The sequence below is a fragment of the Hirundo rustica genome, chromosome Z, assembly GCF_015227805.2.
Source record: "Hirundo rustica isolate bHirRus1 chromosome Z, bHirRus1.pri.v3, whole genome shotgun sequence".
In the NCBI taxonomy this organism is placed as follows: Eukaryota; Metazoa; Chordata; class Aves; order Passeriformes; family Hirundinidae; genus Hirundo; species Hirundo rustica.
Window position 1 is genome coordinate 36770858 of NC_053488.1, and position 24114 is coordinate 36794971.

The 24114-nt window shown below is 38.1% G+C and overlaps 1 protein-coding gene across 3 annotated transcripts in view; it reads left to right on the forward strand.

Moving 5' to 3' along the window:
• Window positions 1-24114, forward strand: part of LOC120765249 (transducin-like enhancer protein 4) — a 104293-nt gene that overhangs the window by 10989 nt on the left and 69190 nt on the right. For all 3 annotated transcript variants that reach the window (XM_040089893.2, XM_040089894.2, XM_040089895.2), the window contains exon 5: window positions 20201-20263. In XM_040089893.2, the coding sequence (XP_039945827.1) occupies window positions 20201-20263 (63 nt within the window). The remainder of the gene's footprint in view (window positions 1-20200; window positions 20264-24114) is intronic.

Here is a 24114-nt window from a genome sequence, read left to right on the forward strand (position 1 = left end):
TTAAGAATACCTATTTGTCTTTCTGCTTGTCTGTACTCTTACAGCTTTTGTCTCGGCTCAAGGTAATAGCTTTACAGTTCCAGTGATACCTAGTGGAAGATGTCTCTGCCTCTGTGGCAGGGGACATGGAGCTAGATGAACTTTAAGGTCTCTTCTAAACAAATCTATTCGGTGATTCTACTTCAAGTATTTCTTCTCTGACTTTTTTTTTCTGCTGATAACTGTTTGCCTTAGTGGTGACACAAACTCTGTAGTTCTGCTTCTAGTGTAGCAGAAATAGTGTTGGTGTAATGTCAACATCGGGGGTCCATATTTCTTTTGTTTAAATAATAGTTTTTAAATATAACTGAAATATGTCACAAATTATAAATAGAACTCTTAAATTGTGATTTGTTGTCTGTATGGATAGGATTTAGACATAAAAATTGTCTTTCTTAACTCAGGACAGGTACATAGTACTCTGGTATTGAACGCTGTGGTGTTATGGCTTAGACACTTAAATGTGCAAATGTCAGGCAAGTCAAAGTTATCGTCCCCATAATAAACTTGAATTGTTCTCTTTATGGTTATGTAGTTGTATGGTATGCTGTATTGCCAGCTCCAAATGTTACATCATGCCAGTTACTGGAATATCATGAGATTGGCTGAAAATTAATCATGCGGTAAACAAAATTAATTTAGAGTTCTTTTTACTTCCATTCTAATTTTAAGCTGCTAAACTGTTCATGTCTCATGCTTCTTAGATTTCCCTCTTCTTTCTTCCTTTTTTTTTTTTTTTTTTTTTCCAAATAAGGAGTAAAACTTACCAAGATTCAGGATGAAGCCAATGGCGGTAAATATGAGAAAGCTGACCATTTTTTGTCATGATTTCCTTCTCTCAGAAAATATGTGAGGTATACTCTTCTGTGGAAAATAGTACCAAACTGAAAATATATAAAGAATCATTCTGGAACTGCTTGTTAAGTTTTAGTGTCATAAGGTGACAGAGATACGATAGTGACAGTTCTTCATGTGTTTGAAGTAAACAGAGAATATAGTTTTGAGTGGCGATCTTCTAAGTTGGCCTCTCTTTTGGTCTATTTAAATAGCTCCTCTGCAGAATCTTACATTTGCTGCATGAGATTCAAATTCTTCAAAAGAGAAAAACTTTTCACTGTTATGTTTGGGATGTGAAACATTGGTAGTGAGAACATGTGCTTTTCCTTTTTCTTGTGTTTGCTTAACCTTGGCGGAACACCTCACAGTTGAGCAGAAGTAAAAGTTTGTCCCCTTCAAGTTATAAAGATTCTTCAAAACTCTAGGCCCTGCTGCCAGATTTTCTTTGGTATACTATGTACATGTTCTGTATGATTGCTGAGAGCATTTAATTTGTAAAGATGTTGTTCTTTCCTCCATCTAAAGTACAGTAAACCTCTTTTATGTTCCTTTGTCTGCTTATGGATATGGCTTGGCTGTTGGGAGACCTTGCAAATGAGAAAAACCCTCTCTGACCCCATTCTAGATTACCCCAGAAAGAAGGATTGCCTTAGGACTGAGTAGCCAGTGATGGTGTAGCACCACAGAGAGGTAATGACGAAGCTGCTGAAGAGGCATTACCTGCGTTTCAATTGCAGGTGTAGCCCATATTTAGTTACAGGTGTAAACATATACTGTAGCAGAAGAGTGCTTCGGAGAGCAAACAGGATCTTTTCCCCTTGTCTTTTCTGATTTTGAACCCTAAGTCAACAAATCAGAGCAAGGCCAATACGTGCTTCTCTGCAAATACTTAATACAATACTGTGGTACTTGTAGGCGGTGACAGCAAATGCTTTAGAAATTTAACACTGACGATTTTAAAACCAGGAACAACAGCAAAAAGGCATATCCTGGGTCTGTTGTGTCCTCAAGGCAGTTGGTTTCCTCAGAACTCAGGGGTGACCATGGGATTACAGCAACAGGCTCATCTGGGGATGAGGGAGGAGCAGGAAACCTGAAGCCCATTGAACTGATACAGTAGTGAGATCCTTGTAGATGGTGGGAGAATGCTTGAGTGGTGGTGCATGGACCTCAAAGTTGGCAAAGTCAGGGCTACAGGATGTTACTGACAGTTGTTCCGTGGCTGAAGCTGCTGTTTACCATGTTGACTTGACAGTATTATTATAATTATTCATAAGGAAAACTTGAGTGAGCTTTTAGCTGGGGGTTAAGGAAGAGGAAGCATTTCAATCCCACTTTTTTTTTCTCAAGTCTCTTTGCTTCATGGCAGGAGAGGTGGATCTTTGTTTTTGCACATTTCTTGTAATGAGATAGACAGCGGAGCTTCCAGATTAAATTATTTGGATATCTGGTTAATCTCTCTTTCTCAGTAACTTTTATGTGCTGGTATTTCCTCCTATTTATCCTGAAATTCAAATGTTTTTAAAACGAGTGTGAAAATAGAGAAGTCACTGAGCTAAGTTTTTATCTTGGATAGCCACTTTTCTCCTTTTCTACCCCTTTACAGGGTCGAATAAGAAGTTTTCAACCATGCCTCATATATGAAATGATTCTTGACTTCTTTTTGGAGACACAGTGCTGTTTTCCATGCACTTTCCTATTAACAGGTGCAAGAGAGACAAAACAACTAGTGCAACATAGCTAAGGCTTGGGGTAGGGAGGACACTTGTGACTGACAGTGCTTGTCCATGTGTTTTCACTTGTCTGCCTTGGGAGATCCTGTGTTGGATTTGAAGTGGACAAGCCGCCATCTTGCTACTTTGCAGCCAAGAAGCCAGTGGCAGCATGGACTCTGTGCGAGTGTTTGAGTCCAGCAACTGAGCCAAACTGTGTTGCGGTTTTGGTTAAGAGGGATGTGGGTCTCCGCTAGATTTTTTTGATGGCTGCAGGAGGCAAAAGTTCCGTACTCAACCTTCATGAGGCACCATGGATTTGCGGAGAAAAGCCAGTGTTGCTTGTTCTGTTTCCTGCTCTAGATACCTGCTGACACTTATCCAGGGGCTTGTTTGCCTGAGATCCAGGGAAGAGGCCATTTTTAATTTAGGGCATGTGACAGATTACCAGGCAGGGCTTCTCCGACGGTGAGTTTGTGAGCTCTGCAGCCCTTTGCAAAAGTCTTGTAACGTTTCTGTGCCTCTGTCTCTCACTGTAATGGTGGTCATATGTACATGATGGAGCGTGGTCTAAGATTTAGTTAGTTAACATCTATTATTAGATGAGACATTCTAGAGAATTATTTAATATTGAATAAATATGTGTTAGCTGTGGAAGAGAGAGGACGCTTTCCAAACCTGTGTTTGCTGTGTAAGAAGGTCCAGTGCCTTAACTGCTATGGAGTTTCCTTTGTCCTTATCCTTCAGAGGTTACCATGAGATACAACACCACTGATACTTGAGCTGTCCTCCTGTCGGCTATTCTCTTAATTGTATTTGGAGACAGAAGTTGGAAATAGCAGAGCCAGGTCCTGTGATAACATTAGGAGAAAGAAAGAAAAGAGAGTAAGGCCAAACCTGGCAAAAACACTTAACACTTATCCATTCCAGGGAGAAGGCAAAGGAAAATGAATATTTGGAGGAAACTGTTTAATTGGTTTTCTTCTCACATCTCCTACTTCCCTGCAGTACCATTCACTCTGTATAAGAACCATCCAATTTCTTAGTGCCCTCTTTGAAAGATGGCACTGTGCTGACGTGTAAAAGAGAGTCAGCTACAACACTACTAATGTCAGGTTTCTGTAATTTTGTAGAGCATGTGACTAGATACAAAGTAGATGCCTCTTCTTGAAATACACATCCACAGTCTTGAATAACCCAAGGTTTGAAAGACTCTGAGGACATAAACACTCTCTGAATGCTTGTCTCAGTACATTAACAAAGGGTAGATTGTCTGTTCTTATACTCAATTTGTCCTAATTTGTCCTAATTGCAGAAGGCTGTTGCAGTCTAAACATGTTGCTTATTTATTTTTTATCAGTACATCCTAATTTCTGGTGGCAAGATGGATGTTTTCTTTTTGTCTCATCCTAAACAATATCTACAATAACAGCAAAATTGAGCATTGATGAGGCTTTCCTGCTTATTTACTTTATTAAAGAAATATCCTTGGCAATTTCATCCAAAGGTCAAAGGACTTTTTTATGTCAGAGTTACTTTTTGTGTATTTATGTTTGAAAAGTAAATAGTGTAGAAGTTCTTGGTTTAATTAATTCAAGAGTGATACCCTGCTTCCTTTGCATCTTTTTGCTTTCAGTTTTTTTGTAGAGGTGGAAGACAAAGCTAGTAATATGTCTTGAATGTGAAGAACATAAATAGAACATTTTCCATTGTTATCTACAAGGCAGTTAGTTTTCTTACCCCCACAAAGTTCCCTGGTTTATCTCTACAGACTAGTGACACCAAAAAATGCATCCTTTTTCAGTTGGCAGCATAAGAAAAAGTCTTACAATTGTGTTCCTGTGACATCCTAGAGATTTCTGGGGCACGGTTTCTTTCTGACATTTTTTCTAAGCCCACAATCTATGAAGGATGAAAATTGTTCTTATTCTAGGTTTAATCATGTATATAGAGATGTAAAAAGCAATAACAGCTCAAGACTGTGCGAGAAGAGGGCCCCCATGAACATACATGTGGCTTTTTTCTTTCTGTGGTTGTAGATTTCTGTTTGAGGATGAATTTCCTAGCATGTATAAGAGTTGCTTTTAAAACTAACATTAGCAGCCTTGCTATTAATGCTTTTTAGGTGTACCTAAAGAACCTTCTTCCATGGAAAGACATAAGACTTTTCTTTGCAGATAGAAATGTCTAGCTTCTTTGCATATGCAACTTTTTTTTTTCAAATATTCTTTCAGTCAAATGGACATAGAGGCATTATGAATGTAGGGAATTATCTTTCATCCTTTGTTTAGTTGCTGTTAGCTCTCTCTTTGTGCTTGGAACTCTGAGGTGTGTCTTGTCTGAAGCCTTGATTTTTAACATCTGTGTAGGTGAAAGAGTTCTGGGATAATCCTAGTTTACGCATTTTGAAAGAAAAACGCATCTGTAAGTATGCACTGCATTAAAGGTCAGGGTTTGGGGGTTTTTTTAAGCCTTGGACAGACGTGGAGGGACTGAAAATTTTTGGACACAGGAAATGCCTCTCTGTATTAATGTAAAGCAAGGCAGAAAGTTGCATGAGATGCAGCTGCCAAGATCTGGGAAGCTAGTGCAAGTTTCTCTACCATGCTGTCAGGGGATTCCCGTGAGACCTTGGATGAGCTACTTCGACTGCTCTCTGCAGCGAGGTGGGAGCAATGCTGTGGGCACTTTTCCACCACTGGGCTGCAGAACAAGGGTAGACAAATGCTTTATGGATGTGATGTGAGTTAAGGGACTCAGCATGGTACCAAGAAATCTAGCACTTATGGAGGATACTTCACAGGGGAATGTTGAAGTTGCAGGAGTGTCTCAAATCTCTCATTGCTTGATGTCACCAAAGTTGGTCCTGTCAGTATATGCTGCCTTGGCTTAGTAGTTTCAGAATGGCTTTTTGAAGAGTAGCGCCTAATGTTTATATCGAAGTGTAAGCATAGTATGAATTTTGATTAAACAAAAAAGCTGCAGAATGTAGGAGTCTTGATTCATCTTAATTCAGCTGGTTTTTTTGCTACCAGCAAGACCCATGTTTCTTCTCTCCCAGGAAAATGATTGGTATACCCAGCAGAAAACAGTCTGGTTTGTGTGAGATTCTTTAATGGTCCAGTAAAGCCAAAAGAGGAGAGGTGCATCCTGTGCTGTCCCCTCTGGAAAGACTCTTGTCAGCTGGATGAGTTGTACTGGGTTACACTCTCTGCCCGAAAGCTATTTACATGGTTTAGCTTGTGGTGTTTTTTTAATTTACATTGGTTCTAAGCAGGGCCTGGAAAAGAGACTTTACTTCTCAAGGGGAAGAATTGGGAGTATTTCCACTTTTCAAAGAAACCTATTAGACAGGGAAAGAGAAGTGAAAAAAGAATATAAGTAATGTATATATTGGTCTGACTAAGTGGTGACTGCGTCTTTCACCACTGAGCTGTAACACAGAAGTCTATCTGATCTCCACTCTTTTTTAATGTGTTGCTGCTGTATTTTATGTGTGAATAATGCTGGCAGAGATTCTCAGCTCTCAGGGGAACGTGGCTGGAGAAGCACTGAGTTACAGGAGTTGCAGGGATATGGTTTTTGCAGGGCTGAGTTGTGAGCCATATGACAATGAACTTGATCAAGCCAAAGACTCAGCAGGTTTAGTGGGTAGCTTCCGTGCCAAAAATGGAAACTCCTATGCCCTTTTGGTGACTTCATCACTGTATCATTCCTAAGCAGGGAGACTGGGGGCTGAAGACTGTAGTTTAGGATTTTCCTGGTAATGTGCTGTGGTTTTTTTTTTTTTTTTTTTAGGATGCAAAGCTATATTTGCGTAGCTAAAAGTAAGGGTGGAACCCCCCATATGCTTAGGTATTCTAGAAAATACTCTTGAGTATTTGTCTCTTGCTAACTTTCTGCAGAATTACATGTCTAGTGTGCTAAGACATTTTTAAAAATCTCATTACATATCTTCCAGGGACTTCACCTGTGGCTTTCACTGCTTCAGATCTCTGTCTGGAAAGTGGAAGTAATATTGTTTTCTTAAGCATTGCCCTTACCACAGGGGGATTCTTTGGAGAGCAGTGTATTAAGAAATGGGAGGTAAGATGTTATTACCTGGGAGTCACTTAAAAGTGGCTGTGTTTATCTAACAGGGTAGTATGCTTGGGGCAGAGTGCTTTTTCCCAAGACAGTTTTATCTTGCATTACCTCCTTTTGTTTCCCGTGTGAACTTTGCTGTCTCCTGTCCCAGCTGCAACTAACAGGTTCCAGTAATGTACCTTTCAGTGGTGGTAAGGCAGTCAATGCTTTGATTTGTATTGAGGAAGTTTGCCTGTGGTAGTCTATCTTCTCAGCCTATATCCTCCATTTGGATAGTAGGATAATATCACTTTTTTACCAGGGTGGGATTTTTGGGGGAAAACCAGAACAAAATTTCTTACCTTGTGGTAGTATTTATGCCACCGGTGTGCCCAGACTTTTACAATGCACGTGTAGCTAGCTATACATGCAGTGGTGGCAGCACTATGGGATCTTGGTTCTCTTGTACAAGTAATTACATTGTAAAGTTAAGGAAAATAGCAGCTTGATAGCAGAATTAGTCTGAGGTAGGATCTTGGTGTAACTCTCAAACAGCTAGTTCCCCAATCTCTTTTTAACCACGATTGTATTTTTTCCTGCCTACTAGACAATGAATTCCTCAAGGCTCTTTCTTGATTTATTTGTCACAGAGGTTGAAGGAAGGAAGGTAATAACAACGTGAGATGTCAAAAGGTTAGGCAAACCAGCTTCATACTTCATAGTGAGGATCACAACTTTGACTGAATCATCATCACTCCTCAGTATATGAATACCCTACATGAGAGAAGCTGCAAATGTAATTGGAGCATAAATTCAAGTTGAACTTTTGAAAAGAAGTACTAGTGTAAGGACTCTCTTCATCACAATATAAAAGAAACATTTGATATCTTGTTCTCTCCACTGAAACACTGCTCTGCTTTTCCACTTTGGTGAAGCAGTGTAATTTAGGTGGTAAACCAGGTCACTTTCTGTATTTGAGCATCATTTTGCTCCTACCTGTTGTGGTTACACTCCCTCAGAAGGGAGTCAGCTTAGGATGCAGAACAGCTATGGATTTAACGAAACTATAAAATCTCTCAGTGTACAGTCTAGGTATAATCAGTAGATCTGGAGAAAGTCTGATTTACAGCCATGTCACATGAGCCCTACATGGATTCTGTGGTGGATATTGAGAGTAATTTTGTATTGCATTCGACTGCAGAAAAAACTACATCTATTTTGAAGACTTTGTTTACAGGTACCAAGTTAAGATAAAGTGGTGTTTAGTGCATGTGGATGGTATTTAAGAGTACGACAGAAGTACACACAGGTGTGCTTTAACTGCTGTTGAACAGACTTACTCAGGTCCTAATAGCTGAGGAATTGGCAAGGCTTTACTGTGCTGATTATTTATCCAGCTCCTTGGGTTATTCTGTAGCTAGTTTGAGGCAACTTTGGTTTTGTGTTCAGGAGTAGAAGTTATACTTGTGATGGTAAAAGTAATTGTATCCCTTGTTGGTGACATAAAAAATATTTTCTCACTTCTCTTTCCCTTACTTTCACCCATGATCGGTGTGTTGTAGTAATGAAAATGGACTTATTTCAATAAATAAATCAGTAATTTTAAACTGATTTCACTTTATATTGAAGTATATTTTCCAACTTTCTCATCTTCACTGAAGTTCACACAAAGGAAGCACAGTCTGAGCTAGCTGCTTGTCATCAAACCTGTTTTCCATCCTACTCCTCCCAGCATTTTCTGCTTCTGTGAAAAACAGATAATGATTTTACTCAAGCAGGTTTGCAAACTGTTGGTAGGTAGTTCAGTAATTTTAAGGTTTCCTTTCTTGTATTTCTGGCAAATTTCTAATGCAAACAGAATAGCACAACTGAGTCTCAAATTGTCAAGGGAAGCTACTATTACAAAAAGGAATAATTATCATAGTTTGTACAAAACAGATTTTCATAAACCAGAATGTATCCAACCTCTGTGTATTTTTGTGGATAAAAATGTTAGAATTTGAATGAGTATTTTTCATGTAAATGCTTGCCTGAAACCTTTTTGATTAAAAGAGTGGCAAGATTACAGACCTAGCAAGTTAAATATGAAATTAACAAGCCCATAGACTACATTTTGGTAAACCATAGAATTATTCCATATCAAAAAGGCAGAAATCCATTAAATCCAAAGCAAACTGGGCACAGAAATGGGGTTTTACTTTCCCTCATTCTGTCTTCTATGACTGAAAAAACATACATTGTTTTGTGAGTGTGTTTTTTTTCTTCACAGTTTTGACCACAGTATTAAATTTCTTCATTTGCCCAGTACTGACTTGGTATGTATGCCACTAATTTGCACTAGTTTATATTTATTGAACGTTTTGAATTCACTGTGAAGTTGGGTATTGGTGATTCAATTTATCAGATATCTAACAGGTGGCTCTCAAGGCTGGTTGAAACTTCAAGCTAAGGCAATCATGATTCTGACCTGAGAGGCAAAAAGTTTAGGATATGATTGATACCAATATGACTTGGTGGCAGTGTAGCAGAGAAGGTTAAACAGGGTGCCTTATCTTACCCAGAGAACTACCGGTATCTCTAGTAAGATGAGCAGCTTGACAGAAATGCTGCTGCATCATCTACTCCCTTAACTCCCTTAACTGTCCTTTTGTTTTTTGACTCAAAGGGGATCATCTTGGAGAATTTGTGTGTCTAGGACTGAAGTTCTTCTGTGTGCTTTGAGCGGGCAGAAGATGGCAGTGGTAATGAAAGGGCCAACCTGCATTTGAGTCAATTCAAAATTTGGTAAACTGGGTTTGGGGTGGTTTTTGTATTTCAAAAAAATAATAGTTTCATTTGGAAGTGGCCTCTGCTTTAATGTGGATCATTTCATTGCTTTTTTTATCACATGCCCACAAAAATGTTACCAATAGAAAGATGGGGCAAGCAAGAGTGGCTGGGTAAAGGGAGAGACTCTTCCATCCTTAGTACATCATAATTGGTGAGTGTGTAATCCATGGTTCTGACCCAGACATATTTGTAGTAGAGGATCATGGGTGTGAAACTGGGACACCTTTGTGAAGGAATCTTGTTCTGGCTGATGTGTCTTTTGATAAGAGGAGAATGTTTAAGGAGAACTGCTTTGATCACATGGCTAATCTATTTAGAGAGTTATTTACTCCCTATATTTGCTTACATTTGATGTGTTCTCCATGTTCTAGATTCTCTTATTACAGTTTGTAGGTGTCGGATCATGAAAAGCACATTTAACATATGGTGTGTCTTGAGCATTTGTCTGTAATTAATGCAGTTCATAGTAGCTCTCCACAAAGGGTGATCCCACAGGAGTTGCACACAGGAAAATATTCCATGAAATCTACATTTCCTAACCAGAGAGTTCTTCTTGCTCCATTCCTCCTGTTCTGCTTTTTATGGCATTGTCTTAAACTTTGCTTTTCTACGAAAAGTTATTTTATGTGGAAATCCCTTTTAGATGAAGAGTGTGTGAAAGCTGCAATAATGCTGATGTAATTTAAAGATAAATGCAATTAGGTGTTGCTTGACTCAGATTCCGTCTGTTCTGGTAGGAGTTTTACTGGGGGAATGCTATTCAAATGAACATCATTTGTGATGTGTATCCAGCTGTCTTGGACAAGGGAATTTTTGTGAACATAATAAGCATGCATGTCTTACAAATGTCTTAGCATTTGCTTTGCAAATGTGTTTTCTTGGGAAGGCTAAAAAGAGAATTGTAAACTACTTGATTATTTTAGATGTATTTCCCTAGTGAAACTACCACTTGTTGGGTATTCACATGTTAAAGACTTAAATTATCTATTCTTTCATTGTCCTTTTCTTAGGAGGTAAAATAGCAAGAAATCCTAATTGCAGAAATTGGAATAGTAATTTTCAGCAGTGGTAGTTATGATGAGTGATGATTAAAATTATGAGCAATGGCAATTCATATCAATATTTTCTTCTCAATAGGGTTTGGAACGATAGCTTTTTTCTGTTGTTCCTCTTTGGAAAGCAGTATTCTGCTGCATCAGGAATCCCCTCCTGTTGAGCTGGTTGCTGCAGCAATTCTTTTTCTTAAAAAATACAAACAGGAATCAGTATCATCTCTGGTGGCAGAGATGTGTGAAGTGTGGAATGTCCAGTCTTTACCTGGTGGATACTCAGCGCAGTTGCCCAACTCTGTGGCACTGTCCCTTGTACTCTCAGGGCAACATGCTCCAGAGAAAGGGAATTGGGATCCTCATTGTCTCTGTCATCCATGGTGTAGGCTCCTAGTGACAAGCTGCCCTTACCTACAGCCTACTGGAAGTTTTCAGGTGGTGGTTCTGTAGGTCTGTGGCATTGCCATCTCAGTCATGAGGAAATCATGAGCCAACACCTGAAGCTGAAACTTGCATTTAAATTTGGAGTGAAAGAAAATGTGTATTACTTATTTGTATTATATTCCTAGTATTTTAGTAAACTTTAATTTGTTTGTTGATTTAACAAACAAAAAATTCTTTAGATCAGACAAAGAGAAAAGTGTCTTAAATGTACTCTGCTTCTCAGATGATTACTCTACTCCAGCAACTGGGATTTGATAGAGTATGGAACATTTCTTTAACTTGAGAAAGAATTAGCAGGTATCATACTTCACTTGGTTTAAAATGTGACAGAGTAACAGGCCTTATTTGACTTTCTGTCTTTGTAAGGATTCAAAATTGAAACTTGATAATATCATTGCTACAGAATTGTCTATTTATTGTTTCAAGTCTGTTGTGTTAATCTGCAGAAATTGCGTCTGAGTATTGCTCATTTTCATAGTAATGGAAAATGAGTTAAAATGTTGTTTCCTTTAAATAAATACTTTCTATCTTTTTATTTATTGAGCTAATTGATTGCTGTTTGTGATGTATTGTGAAATTGCTAAGTAGGAGGAAGAGATAAATGATTGAAGGTAATACGCAGTAAAGTTTCCAAGCACTCTGAGAATTCTTTTAAAGGGAATTAACAAGTCCACCAAATTATTCCTAGTACTATCTTTTCTGGAAGCAAACACAACCAAGTGTGACTGTCCATGAGTCAGACAAACTATAGGCTCCACCTGTTATAGCCTGCAGGGCTGTGAACAGGTAGACAAAGGAAACCAAAGGTGGAAGAGAAATAGTCTTGTTCCTGATGCAGAAGGACTGATTCCTGCCCTCCAGAGGAGTTTGAAAGAAAATAAACTTAAGTCCAGCAGTCACACTGTATTTCTTGTTTTTATGGGTGACTTCTGATTTCTGCTTTTATCAGTTTATTGATTGGTTTTATGTAATTCGTTAAAACCTGTAAGAGCACAATACTTGCTGGAGAAACTTAATTTTCTTTCTTGGCAGTCCATTGTCTGTTGTCACTGGTTGCAGTGCTTTCTTCAAGTATCAAGACTGTAAAGTATAACTTTTTAGGTGTAATTGGAAATCTGTCACAATCTTTGCAGTTCTCAACTCTGGTAGCATGTCAGCTTCTAAGTGATCAACATTTGAAGCATGCTGTTCCAGCGTAAGCAATGTAGCCATAATACAGAGAATGGATGTAGGATAACAGGTACTTATAGCTGTTTCCGTGTCTTCCTTTATATGTATTTGCAGACAAAAGTGAAGTTCTGGCAAAGGTCAGAAGTGGACATTGACAGTTCTGTTTTGTAGTGGGAAAATTACTGCAGTGTTTATTTTATGGTAACATTTTTTTGTTTGTTTTCAAATCAGAACCTTATTTTGGAAGCACAGTATACATAAAATTTAAAAGCATGGTTTCTTTTAGATGAAAACGCTAGATATTTTCGCCTTTTCCATGAAATCCTGCCCCCTTAATATTTTTCAGAGCAGTTAAGACCACCACCTCAAGTTAAAAACAGGTTTTAAGAGAACAGCTTTTTACTCTCTTTTTTTTTTTTTTTTTCTTTGTTTAGTTTTTCATGGAATAACATTGAAACTATTGATCTGTGGTATTCCTTTCTGACTAGTTTTCCTGTCACCTTTGTAAAACAAAGTGTAAAAAAAACTTGTCACATAAATAAATATAAAAGAGACTTCCCTTGACTAGATTAAAATTGGAGTCTAAAACCAATGTATGCATATAGCTGCAAGGACGGGCTCAGACTGGCCTGTGCCATTTCCAGCAGGTGCAGAACTGTGGTCAGACTCTTTGGCAGAGTGTATGAGGGCAGAAGTTGCATAGTAAGAGATTGTGCATGTGCTGCTGTCTTTCAGCAGTGTGGAAGAGATTAAAATGGGGAAATCTGACCTAATTGCAACTGGGGGACAGAAGCAAAGTACTGAACTTGGAGCTGAAGCTGCCTTAGTGTGGTGCCATAGGTCTGTAAGCTTAAAACATATTTTTTCTGTATTTTTTTAAACTGTGAAGTCACAATTTAAAAACTGGTAGAGAGTGGTGGAAACTTCTCATCCCTATGTAATGAGGGCGTATTTTTTTTTTAAAAAAAAAGTATTGCTATGAAATGCTGAGGATTGCTTGTAGGTGAAAGAATAGTACCTATACAAAGACATCAAAGCTCTACTGATGGAAACAGCATTTCCTTTTGGCAGTGTCCTTTTACTCATTTCTGTCTGATTTTTCAGCAAGTGTTTCCTGCTGCCTTTGAGGAAGAGAAATTGAAGCCAGTCATTGTCATTTCAAGTTCCACGTGCGGCCTTTTTTCTGTATGCTCTGCAGGTACATATGTCAGGGCAGGGCAGGGCAGGATGCAGCTTTGTGGTGCCTGAGCAACTGAAGAACTTTGGTAATCTCCAGGCTGTCCCCCTCCTTGCTGATGTAAGTTGATATTAACAAAAAAGCATCAACTTCATCAGGTGGCAGGCTTGATACATGTTTGTATGTCACCTTACTCGACTTGCTTGTTATTGTCCTAATCATGAATGATTCAGGATGTATCCTTTCGTGCTCAGTTCAGCTCCATTTGGTTCTCAAGACATTAAATAAAAGCAGCGTCTTATCAATTCTTTTCAGCAGCCCACAGAGTGGTATGTACATTAGAAAATTGATTTTGAGAAGTCTGCCACTCCAGTTTATTGCTTATGCTGCTGTTAGTAGTATTTTTTGCAAAGTAACCAACTAAATTAACTTACAAAATGCTAAATTAACTTGAAAAGGGAAAGTTCCATCACTTTATGAGCTTAGCTGGAATTTTTTGTAAAAAAGTTGTGAGGAAAGTGAAGTGCAGAATGGTACCTGTGGTTATTTGGCAGTCTGGTGGTGGTGATTACAATTCAGCTTGTATGTGCATTGCTCAAATTGTGTCTCCTAAACATCAGCAATTGGCTTAAGTGAAGAAGATCTTTTTTGTTTACCAGAGAAGGTAAGAAGGTCTTTTCCCTCCACTGGCTTTGACTACAAGGCTAGGCTCTTTTTGTCTTGGTTTCCAAACACCATTCCTTTAGGGCTGAAGAGAAATTCCATATTCAAGGCTTGTAGTATTTTCTCCAGTTCTGTAGAACTGTAGTAAGCACTTCCAGACAAAAGTCTGTGATTAAAACAAAACACATTCTTCCTTATGAATGAAGAGTTAATTTTCTGTGAAATACTAAGATTAGCTTTTTTACTTGCTTTATTCAGAATCATGATATGTTTCATACAGTGTAATAATGCTTTTTTGTTCTCACTAATTTGTGAAATGCTTGTTTAGGGCGTGTGCATGCGTTCTTGGTAAGCACTTAATAAACTAGATTGATCTTTTTGGCAAAGACGGCATTGTGTAGAACAAATTAAACCTGAAATAACAGTTGTTTCAGATTATTTTTCTGAAAGCGTAATTGCATATATTCTTCTTCCTACTGGCTGCTGAAATGGGTTTCCCAATAATGTTTTATTATTCTGGTTTATTTCAACAGTACATATATAGTAGTTTTGTTTCCATTCCACTGACAAACCTAGAGCCTCCAGTGGTAATTCTTTGCCAGCAATTTTTTGTAATTGTAATAACCCTGGAACTTTGTGAAATATAGCAGAAATATTTTCCCAAAGTTTACTTGCTATATGTAAAATCCCAATTTTCTTTTTTTCCACAGAATCATTTATGATTTTTTTTTTCCGGCAGGAAAAAGGGAGTGCAAATAGATATTTTTGAGCAAAAAATTTCTTCTGAACTCCCTATCTGTTAGAACATTTCTGAATACTTTAGTATCTGGAGTTTATATGACTCTTGCTTCTTTTTTAATCTCCATCAGTGCTAAGAATTTGGACATAGGCTAAAATGCTAATTAAGGCACTTGAACATATTTAACTGAGTACTTATGTCCTATTTTAGCTGTGTGTGGCAAGGGTAGATTGAATTAAACCCATACTTTGCCAGCCTGAAAGGGATTTAGGAGTCTGATGGTGCATCACATGCTCTCTTTTCCTACAATTGATGGTTGTACTCTAAGGACCAGCCTTACTGAGCTCCCCTTCATCACCTCATATGGCCTAAAGATAGTCTTATATATGGACATCTTTGAACATTTTAACACTTTCTAGGCACTTGTGACCTTAAGGTGTCAGGTTTTTAGGTGTATTTAGGAAATAAAGTACATTTAAACATCAGATCGAAAACATTTCATTGTCTGAATCAGAAATGTAAGATTTTGCTCTTGTGTTGAATCCCTGCAACAATGCTGAAGGGACTGTTAACTGTTCTTCATAACTTTGCTGGGATCAGATTCTGGCACAGTGATTTTATTATCATCTCTTGATATGCAGAAAAAAAGAAAAAAGTTAACATTGTAGTTAATAAATATTTAATCTTCCTATTTGTTAAAAATGACATCACATAAGTGGCTATGAAAAGTGATCAGAATTTTTAGAACAGTGTCTTGTAGATGTCTCCCAAAGTATGCAAACAATACAATCTTGCATTACATAAGCAAAAAGGTGATTCTAGCCCAAGCCTTTAATTTCTGCCTTTCCTTCATCTTTTCTGGTTCCATGCTGGTGTGTTTTTAGGCAAAATCCAAGCATCTTTTGTGTTCAGGGAAAGGAGTAATAGAAGTGTCAGTGTTTGTTAACAGATTTGACAAACTGTGGTAGCAAAAGCTATCTTTTTTATATTTTGGCATGAACAGTCACCCTTTTATTGGGCCATTAATACTATTTCAGAGCGTCATGCTGTATCCACAGGCAATAATTTAGCAGTTGTTTATCAGGAGCTTTCATAAAGCTTTGAATACTATTATAACATTCAATAACACTAACAACAGCATTTCACAAAACATGCCAGTTTACATGGGATATCCGTGAATATAGTTGTTTGGGAATGCATGACCTACATAACCTATAAATGTAATTGGAATTTACAGTGCTGGCATAGGCTGATGGATAGCAGATTAGAGCCCCAATTAACAATGTGATTCACAGGCTGGGAATATATTGTCCTAAGAAAGATTCATTAGATGCAATCAGAATTTCAAGTGGTCAGATGAAATTCAAGTATGCTGTTTGCTTTCCTTCCCCCTCACCCCCCCACATGTTTTTCTTTTTAGGTTGCCCTCTTACTCATTTATTTATTTATTTTATTTCCAAAGCTGGAAAATACTACTTTGATGAATCTCTTCCTCACCCTAAAGCTGTCTGTCTGTTATTCATCAGAAAGCAGGTCGCAGTTCAGTGAGCAGAAGAAAAGATTATAATAGAAACTGTGCCAAGGGCTGTAATGCATCATTTTAGGGCCCTAATTACATTACAATGACAAATATCAATGGTGACAACAGCAATAACCTACATCCTTTAATGGCTATGCTGGAAAAGGAGTTTGGGCACTGAGCCATCAGATTAGACTTGGTTTCAAAACAGAGGCCATTAGAAGTGTGTATGTCTGTAGCATTGCTGGCTGATAACTGAAGCCCAGTGGAAGGGCCTGTAAATAAATGAAGCCTCCTTAAAGCCCGGTCCTGTGGGACAAAAGAAGTAAAATTAGATGACTGTGGAAGCAGCCGTGTTTCTGAGGCAACTTTGACTTTCCATGTGAGGAATTGGATGCCTGGTTTTATGAAATCATTCTTTTTCCTTCTCCTGGCTGTTAGACTGATCATGAAAAACCTGTTGACCTGGTGGGTAACAGAAAAAAAAAAAAAAAAATTCCTAAACTGTTGTTCAAATGTAGAGTTTTAAAATGTGCGTTAGTAGAAATATGGAGTTGTGCTTTAGCTTGCGTCAGAGTTCGTACCTTAGGTGAAGAAGAATGAGTTTTCAGGTTTCCTCCGGGGGCTAGGAATAGGTCTCCTGAGATGCTAATCTGTGTCATCAGTACCTGCACCTTCAAGCTTCACGGCAGCATCTTAAGAAACTCGCTCAACTGGCTTCTGGCAGCTAGCTCCTTTCTCTTGTATGTTTTGTGGAAGACAATCAAGCCTGTTGCTGTGGCATTATCTCCTGCAGTTAATTGTTGCAACAGTTGCAGTATTGAGACAGAGTGTACTTCATATTTACTGTGTGAAAATGTCTGGTGTGAGACTTTTCTTGCTACAGAATGTGTACCTTCCTATCTATTTGTGCATGTACATGGTGTTTTCTTTCATGCCTTCAGACTGCATGTGGTCTCCAAAGGTAGGCAGTCTGTGTCTCAATCATACTGTGTCTCTGCAGTCTGCTGCTGCTCAGCTGGCTGTTTCCTTGCTGCCTGAGTTTGGAGGATGATAAAAGGTAACTATGCACAACCGTGCTACTGGGAATGCTTTTTGTTAGGGAAAGTGAAGACTGTTTTAATGAGGAAGAAATGCAAACACTTTGGCATAGCAAGGGCTTTTTTGGCTTTGTTGTGACGGATCTAGCAGAGAAATGGTGCTGAGGAATGTTTCGACATCACTTGAAACTGTTTTAGCTCTTTTTCTTCTCCATAGGCTGAGCTGGGTGCTGTCTCCATCAGCTCGCTTCCCTGCATACAGCATGAAAGGACTCGTTCTGCACTCCAGCGGGACTGATTTCAAGAGATTTATTGCAGTTGTGTAACTGTGCATATTCAGCCACCTGTTCTCAGTTACTTACAGCTTTTTAGAAAACTCTTTTTAGTTCAACATTTCCCAGGTTCAGAATCTGCCAGAGGTGAATTTTTATATAAATTCTGAGTAAATATATTTCAGCCACATTTTGGCCAGAAGAGCAGTAGAAGAGAGACATTCTTCTTCTGGGGAGGGGGAGAGAAGTGATCAAAATTAAAACATCATAACTGAAATAACTTGAAATATCTATGGTTGAGTACCTTACTTGAGAAGAAATGCCTCAACGTGAGTTGAATAAAATTATTTTTGTTGACTAAGCCTTCTCCTAGCTGAACGGAAATTTACAGGTTTGATGGGGAAGCCAGTGGAATTTTACAGCCTGTGTTACCCAGGAGGTCAGATAAGACAATTGTAAAAATTCCTTCTGGCCTTAAAATTTATGAATCTATGAGCTTTTTAGAGTTAGATGCTGAGCTTCTGCATGGCAGTTGGAGCTGATTTTGGTCTCAGTTCCCTAGCAGTGCACTAAAGGTATCCAGCTAATGTAGCTGAGGCAGAAGAGTAGTTTTCTAAAGGCTAACCCCATGGTGCTATGCAGAGCAAGGTTGTGACAGGCAGCACAGGCATTTTAAAGATGGAGAGGAGTTGTTTTGCAGCAGAAGAAAGCATGATATGCCTTATTTTTATGAAGGCACGTATGTGTGTTAAATGGCAGGTCAGAATGGCTTCAGCTTATGCCAAGACAGGGGCACTTGGGAATTTTCTGCTCATGTGGAAAAGCCTTGAGGAGAATGTGTAGTTTTCTCTCTGGCTTTACGGCGCTTGGGAGATTTCTCAAAAAAAATAGCAGTGTGGCTGGAACTCAAAATTTGGAAATGACTAGATTAGTGGTGCTTGAACCGCTGAGAACAGGTACTTTACAGCTGTGCCTTGTATTACAGTCTACATTTCCTTAATCAAGTAATGCTGTTATTCAAGTAGTGCTGTATTGGATTATGCAGCCTTTCTGGCTGAAGCTTAGGTTCGCACAGCTTGTTGCTCCCTGTGCTGCTCTGTGTAACAAGCAGTTAATATATTTTGTTGTCAACTAGTACAGTGAATGCTATCTATTTAAAGGAATATTTTGGTTTTGCCTTGTGAGCTATCTGATATTATAGATGCACTTGAAATTTGTGGAAAATTTAGATTTTTACTGAACAGAAAATATTATAAAGTATCCTATAAAGTAATTATGCTGCTGAATAAATAGATGTAGTAGAAAAATAATTTAAAAAATTAAAATGCATAAATTTAATGAGGTGAGGACTTGCATAAACAGCAAAGACCAGTAGGGAGATACAAGGACAGCTTAACATAGAAATTGCTGCATAGAATAGCAAATGGAATCTAGGTGGTCTTCAGAGAAAGGAAGAAGTTGTATTCCAAAATAGCATGTATTAACTCGTGTGTATCACACAGTATGCACAAGAGGGCAGAGTTTGTTTCACATGTGCTCTTACCTCTTGCAAACCATGTCTGCTGGTTACATAGCTCTCTAATGGTAATATTCCTTGAACACAGATTTATTTTATATGAAAATATAAAATAGCACTTTTTACTGCTACTTGTGTGCCTTTCTGATCTGTAGATTCTTTTCCAAGTGTTTGCCGTTTAAAAGACAGCATAGCAAAAAGGCTGGAAGGCTTGCTTTCAGAAGGAAGAATGCTAAATTGCATGTTAGTTTATCTTCATCGCATGATTTGTAATTTTGTGAAAGGAAAAGCATTCTGTCCGATCGTAAAATGAGGATCCTGGCTAGAATTCACTGTAAGAAAATTATGATTTATGGTAGAAAAGTCTGTGTGGCTTTGAATATTCTGCTTCTGGAGCTGTAATTCTTGTGTTAACTAAACAGTTCTCCTCTGTCTCTATTGAGATTTTCAGATTAAATACAGAGAATAAGAATTTATCTCTTGTATGAAAATAAAACATTGTGTATTATTAATTTGTGGTTACAGTTGCTGCATGAAAGAAACTACTACTAAAAAGGAGAACAGATAACAGCAGAAGCGTGTTACAAGATTGCAGTATTCCTTTCTGAAATATATGGTAGAATGATTATCAGTAAGATTGTATATTACAATGCTAATGTTCTCATGATATGCTGTATATTACAAGGCTAATGTTCTTAGGATACTGTTACACATAAATTGTGTATTTGCTGCCTTTGCTTACAATGGCATTGCTATTATTTCAAATGATCCTTCCTTTTCTATCATAGGAGAAAGTTCAGTTTGATACACAGAATTTTGTAAATCTTTTTTGTTACATCTCCTGAAGATTCTGTTCTTTAAATTCCTGTGATTGTGTAATCAAAATGAACTATTCTTTGTATCAGTTCTAAATAGTGGTTTTTAAGGAAAAGATTTTAGCCAGAAATTACTAGTTTCCTAAGTACTTTTGGATCCATTTGTAAATGTTTTTGTTATTTTGAAAACATCTCTTGGCTAGAGGATGGCCAGAGTTGGAAAAAAACCAAACAAATGTCTCTTTAGGGTTCATGGGTGACAGTCACATTTGAGTATTTATGTAATTGAACTTCTTTTTTGTTGTTACTTGCAGGCAGAAATTGTCAAGAGGCTGAATGCTATATGTGCACAAGTCATTCCCTTCTTGTCCCAGGAGGTAGGTCGTCATTTGTGGTGCTTCTAATCTAAATGGTTGCATCATCGTATCTGTTACGAAAGTGGGATTTTGTGTTGAAACTCTTTTGAATCTCTTGGCACTTGTAGATGACTTTCCATTGTGCTGTTATCACTTTATCATCGTTTTCTTCTTTAAGCCTATTAAAATACCATTTAATTATATTTATGAAATAGAATGTGTTGTAATGTCAAAGCAGAATTTTAGTTTAAATATTTTTCTTAAACGTACAATGTAGTTTTTCTTGCAATTATGATTTTGTGACTCTGAAATCAAAGACAGCTTGCAAAAATGCTAGAAAGGCGTAATCCTTGGCAACGAATGCTTAAGTTCAGAAGAAACTTCTGCTTTGGTACATGAATAATGATGTTCAACACAGCAGGCATAGAAACACAGTTTTTATGTTGGCTTTTTTCTCTCTGTATCCCTGATTACTTACTCCCTTAAATCCTTATATGGTTTTACGTATTTGGGGAATATGAACAGAAAATTGAAACTCACTGTGAGCTAATTTCTCTAAGCATTAATTTTCTCCAAATTATGATTTACTAGTATTATTGTGAGTGCATTGTAGATAATTTAAGAGGCATCGAGATTTGGCGGAGTTGATGGGAGCTAATGAGAAAGCTTCTGAGCAACTGGTGTGTGTGAAGTAAATAGGAAGTGTTCATGAAAAGAAACCTTGGGTGCACAATGGCTTTCCTTGTCCATCCCTCTGAAGGAAAGGGACTGGAGACTGGGATCTGTTGGTGCAGGTTAGTGTGCATCAATTTAGAACATGGTTTCATTTCAATACAATACGTAGCTGCAAAGACAGAACTGGAAGGTGTATTTTTGTGTATTGCATCTGCAAAACGTCATGCCTGAGAACGTGATGCGACTTTCTCCTGGCTTTTCAGTTGTTACATAAAATGCCAATGCCTTTCAAGAGAGCTGCTCATCCCACTGCAGATGAGAGGCTGTGTGCTCCTTATTGTTGTTCACTTAATGCACTCTGTGTGTGCCATGTGTGTATCTGAAACAAGAATAATGCCATCAAAACTAGAATCGTGTTTGTGAGTGCCACTGTACTCTCTGCTTACTAAGATGGATATGTGGAAACTAAACGATGTATAATGTTCTTGCTCCATTGCTGAGGACTAGAATTCAAGTCCTGCACAGATCTAAAAAAAGTAGCTGTTTTGTGCTTTGACTCCTTCAGAGTTTCTGTAAGTGTAGTTACATGGCTTTATTTGCTGTGCAGAGGTAGCATACCATATATAGACAGCAGGGAAGGATTGAGAGGGGAAGCATAAATAAGGTTTTCATGTGTCTTGACAGTGCAGCTGCCAGTGACTGCTTCTGTAACGGATTTAGGAAACTCTTGATGATTGTTTGACCTCTTCTAGTAAGAATACATGTTTAATTCAGTCTATATTGGCATATACTGATGTGTCAAAACAGAACTGAGCTTCATATTTGAGTGTACTGATAGTCTTGGTTTCTCTCTAGTTTGTGTCTTAAAAAAGTTAATGTCTTAATAGAAGTCTCTTTATTTCATCATCCAGATTAATAGAGAATTGAATTGCAGCATGCTTTTGCTGTTTATGCATTTTACATACAGTCTAATTGTGGAATAGTGGCTGAAAAATGTGATCAGGCTGCTTTATATTATGCCTGAGGGAAAAATGAACAAAATACAGTGGTTGCATGCACTGATGGCAACATTATTGCCTCATAATAGCACCAGGTTAACTTGTCTTATTGCTTGTTAACTTTGTAAGGAATCAATGGCTTGTGATAACTCACTTAGAAGTAAGAAATTGTGGGCAAAATCGCTAGAGATCTTGTGAAAAGGAGGCATTTATAATATATCACCCTACTGTGTACTACTGCTTTGTTTCTGGGGGCAGTCCGATGTTACCCTGGTTTTTCTGAGTTTTTTATTAGCCTTTGATTTTCATAAATGGAGTCAGATCTTTTAGTTACTGTAGAATATTAGAGCAGTTTTTCTACCTTTCCTACAGAAGTAATATAAAAAAATCCTTTGTTTTTCATTCTTTGTCCTTTGTTTGCATATTTCTAACCTGAAAACTATTGTAACTGACAATTCGTCTGGCCACTGAGGCTGAGGGGTGGAAACCCCAAAAAGCCAATCTTCTGCTAGACCCACAAATGTATAAAAGTAAAAGAATAAACAAAGGGGTCGCTTCTCTCCGCTCTTTCAGCTGGGAGCTGGATCAGAGGAACCTCTGCGAAAATCTCTTGTCTGCGTGTGATTGCTTTGTGTGTCTCGGTGACAGTCCAGTAAAGTGTTCAGTAAATTCTCCAGGCTTCAGTCAGTTTTATTGTGCTGTACATCATCTAATCATGTATTTAAAACAAAGTTTCTAACCTACCTAAACATACAGTCAACTAATACCTTGTTTTTACATTTATTCCAGTTTAGGCAAACTGTAAAGAACAGCACCAAGAAATACAAGCTTCCCATTTTTGTAGGAGAGAGTGATTCTGTGGTCAAAAATGTGAGATGGACCTCAGAGGCAATGTGTTGTTCAATTTCTGCTGTGGTTTTGGGCTTCCTGTGTTGCCACAGATGTTTTCCACCTCTGTGTGATATTGTGAGATACCAGTGTGCTCAAAGTAGTTCCTGTTGCATGAAGTGAAAGGTGTGCCTGCAAGGGTATAGATTGTGGTCATTCAGTTAATTTACTTTTGATCTGCTGCAGGTGGTAGATAGTTCAGTGTTCCCATGCTTGAATGATCTAGCCAGTACAGTGCAATTAATTTTGTATCTATAGCCATAGACAGCACCTCTGCTAATTGACACTTCTCAGCTGAATTTACCACCTTCAGCAGAATATGACTTTCACAACCCTGTGGCTTTCAAGGGGCTAGTTTCTGTCTGCTCAAGGTGGTATATGTGGCTGGTTGCAGCAGTTGGCTGTCATTGTGGGCTAAGTGCTGAATGGCCTCAAGTGCTGGATAGTGGCATTTCTTCAGCGTGTCTGGAGATACATATCACAGTTACCTTTTTTTTGAGTAAATACTGTCTGTGTTCATATTCATGTAACACGTGTAAACACATGTAAACTGGCTGATGTTCAGCAAATGATCTAGTTGTGGCAACTTGGAGCTCAGCACTACTTGCAAAAACTGCTTGATAAGCCAGGATTGATCCCTGTCAACTTATATGGCTCAGTGTAAGCATTTTGTAAGGCTGAAAGAGGCTGTAGTAAACTTTTTTGGAAGGTTCACTATCCCTTCCAGCTGCCAGTGATCTAGCTAATAGCAAGCTAGATGGTTTGTTTTTTTAACAGGCATCTTCAGTTCCATGTGCACATTAAGGAGGTCAGATATACTTTCTAGTATAATAAAATGCCAAGCACGGAATGCATACATGTAAACAAACATCAAAAGGAAATTCTGCTTGGAGTCTTCTCTTTGCAAACATTTTGATATCCGTTGATGGTTTTCCTTTTAAGAGACTGATGTGGGCCATAATATGCTTGCTCTTCTTTGTACAAACTTTCCCTAGAGATGTTTCTAAAATCCGGTAAATTTGAATGAGAAGTGTGAGATCCATTATGTAGAAGTAGAGCAGGAGTTCTTACATCCTGATCAAGAGGAACTAGATTTTGGTCTGAGATGTGAGGCTGAGAAGCCAGAATTATTTCCCTCTGTCTTAGACTTGCCTGAGACTAGAGCTTAACAGTAAATACAAGGAAACTCTGAGAGGTCTGTAATCCTTCTGCCAAAGAATGCATCTCATTAGCAATTTATGCTTATATTACTAATAATGCTCTTACATTTTTCTGAAGTAGTTATTATATCTTGTCTGAGTTACGGTGCCT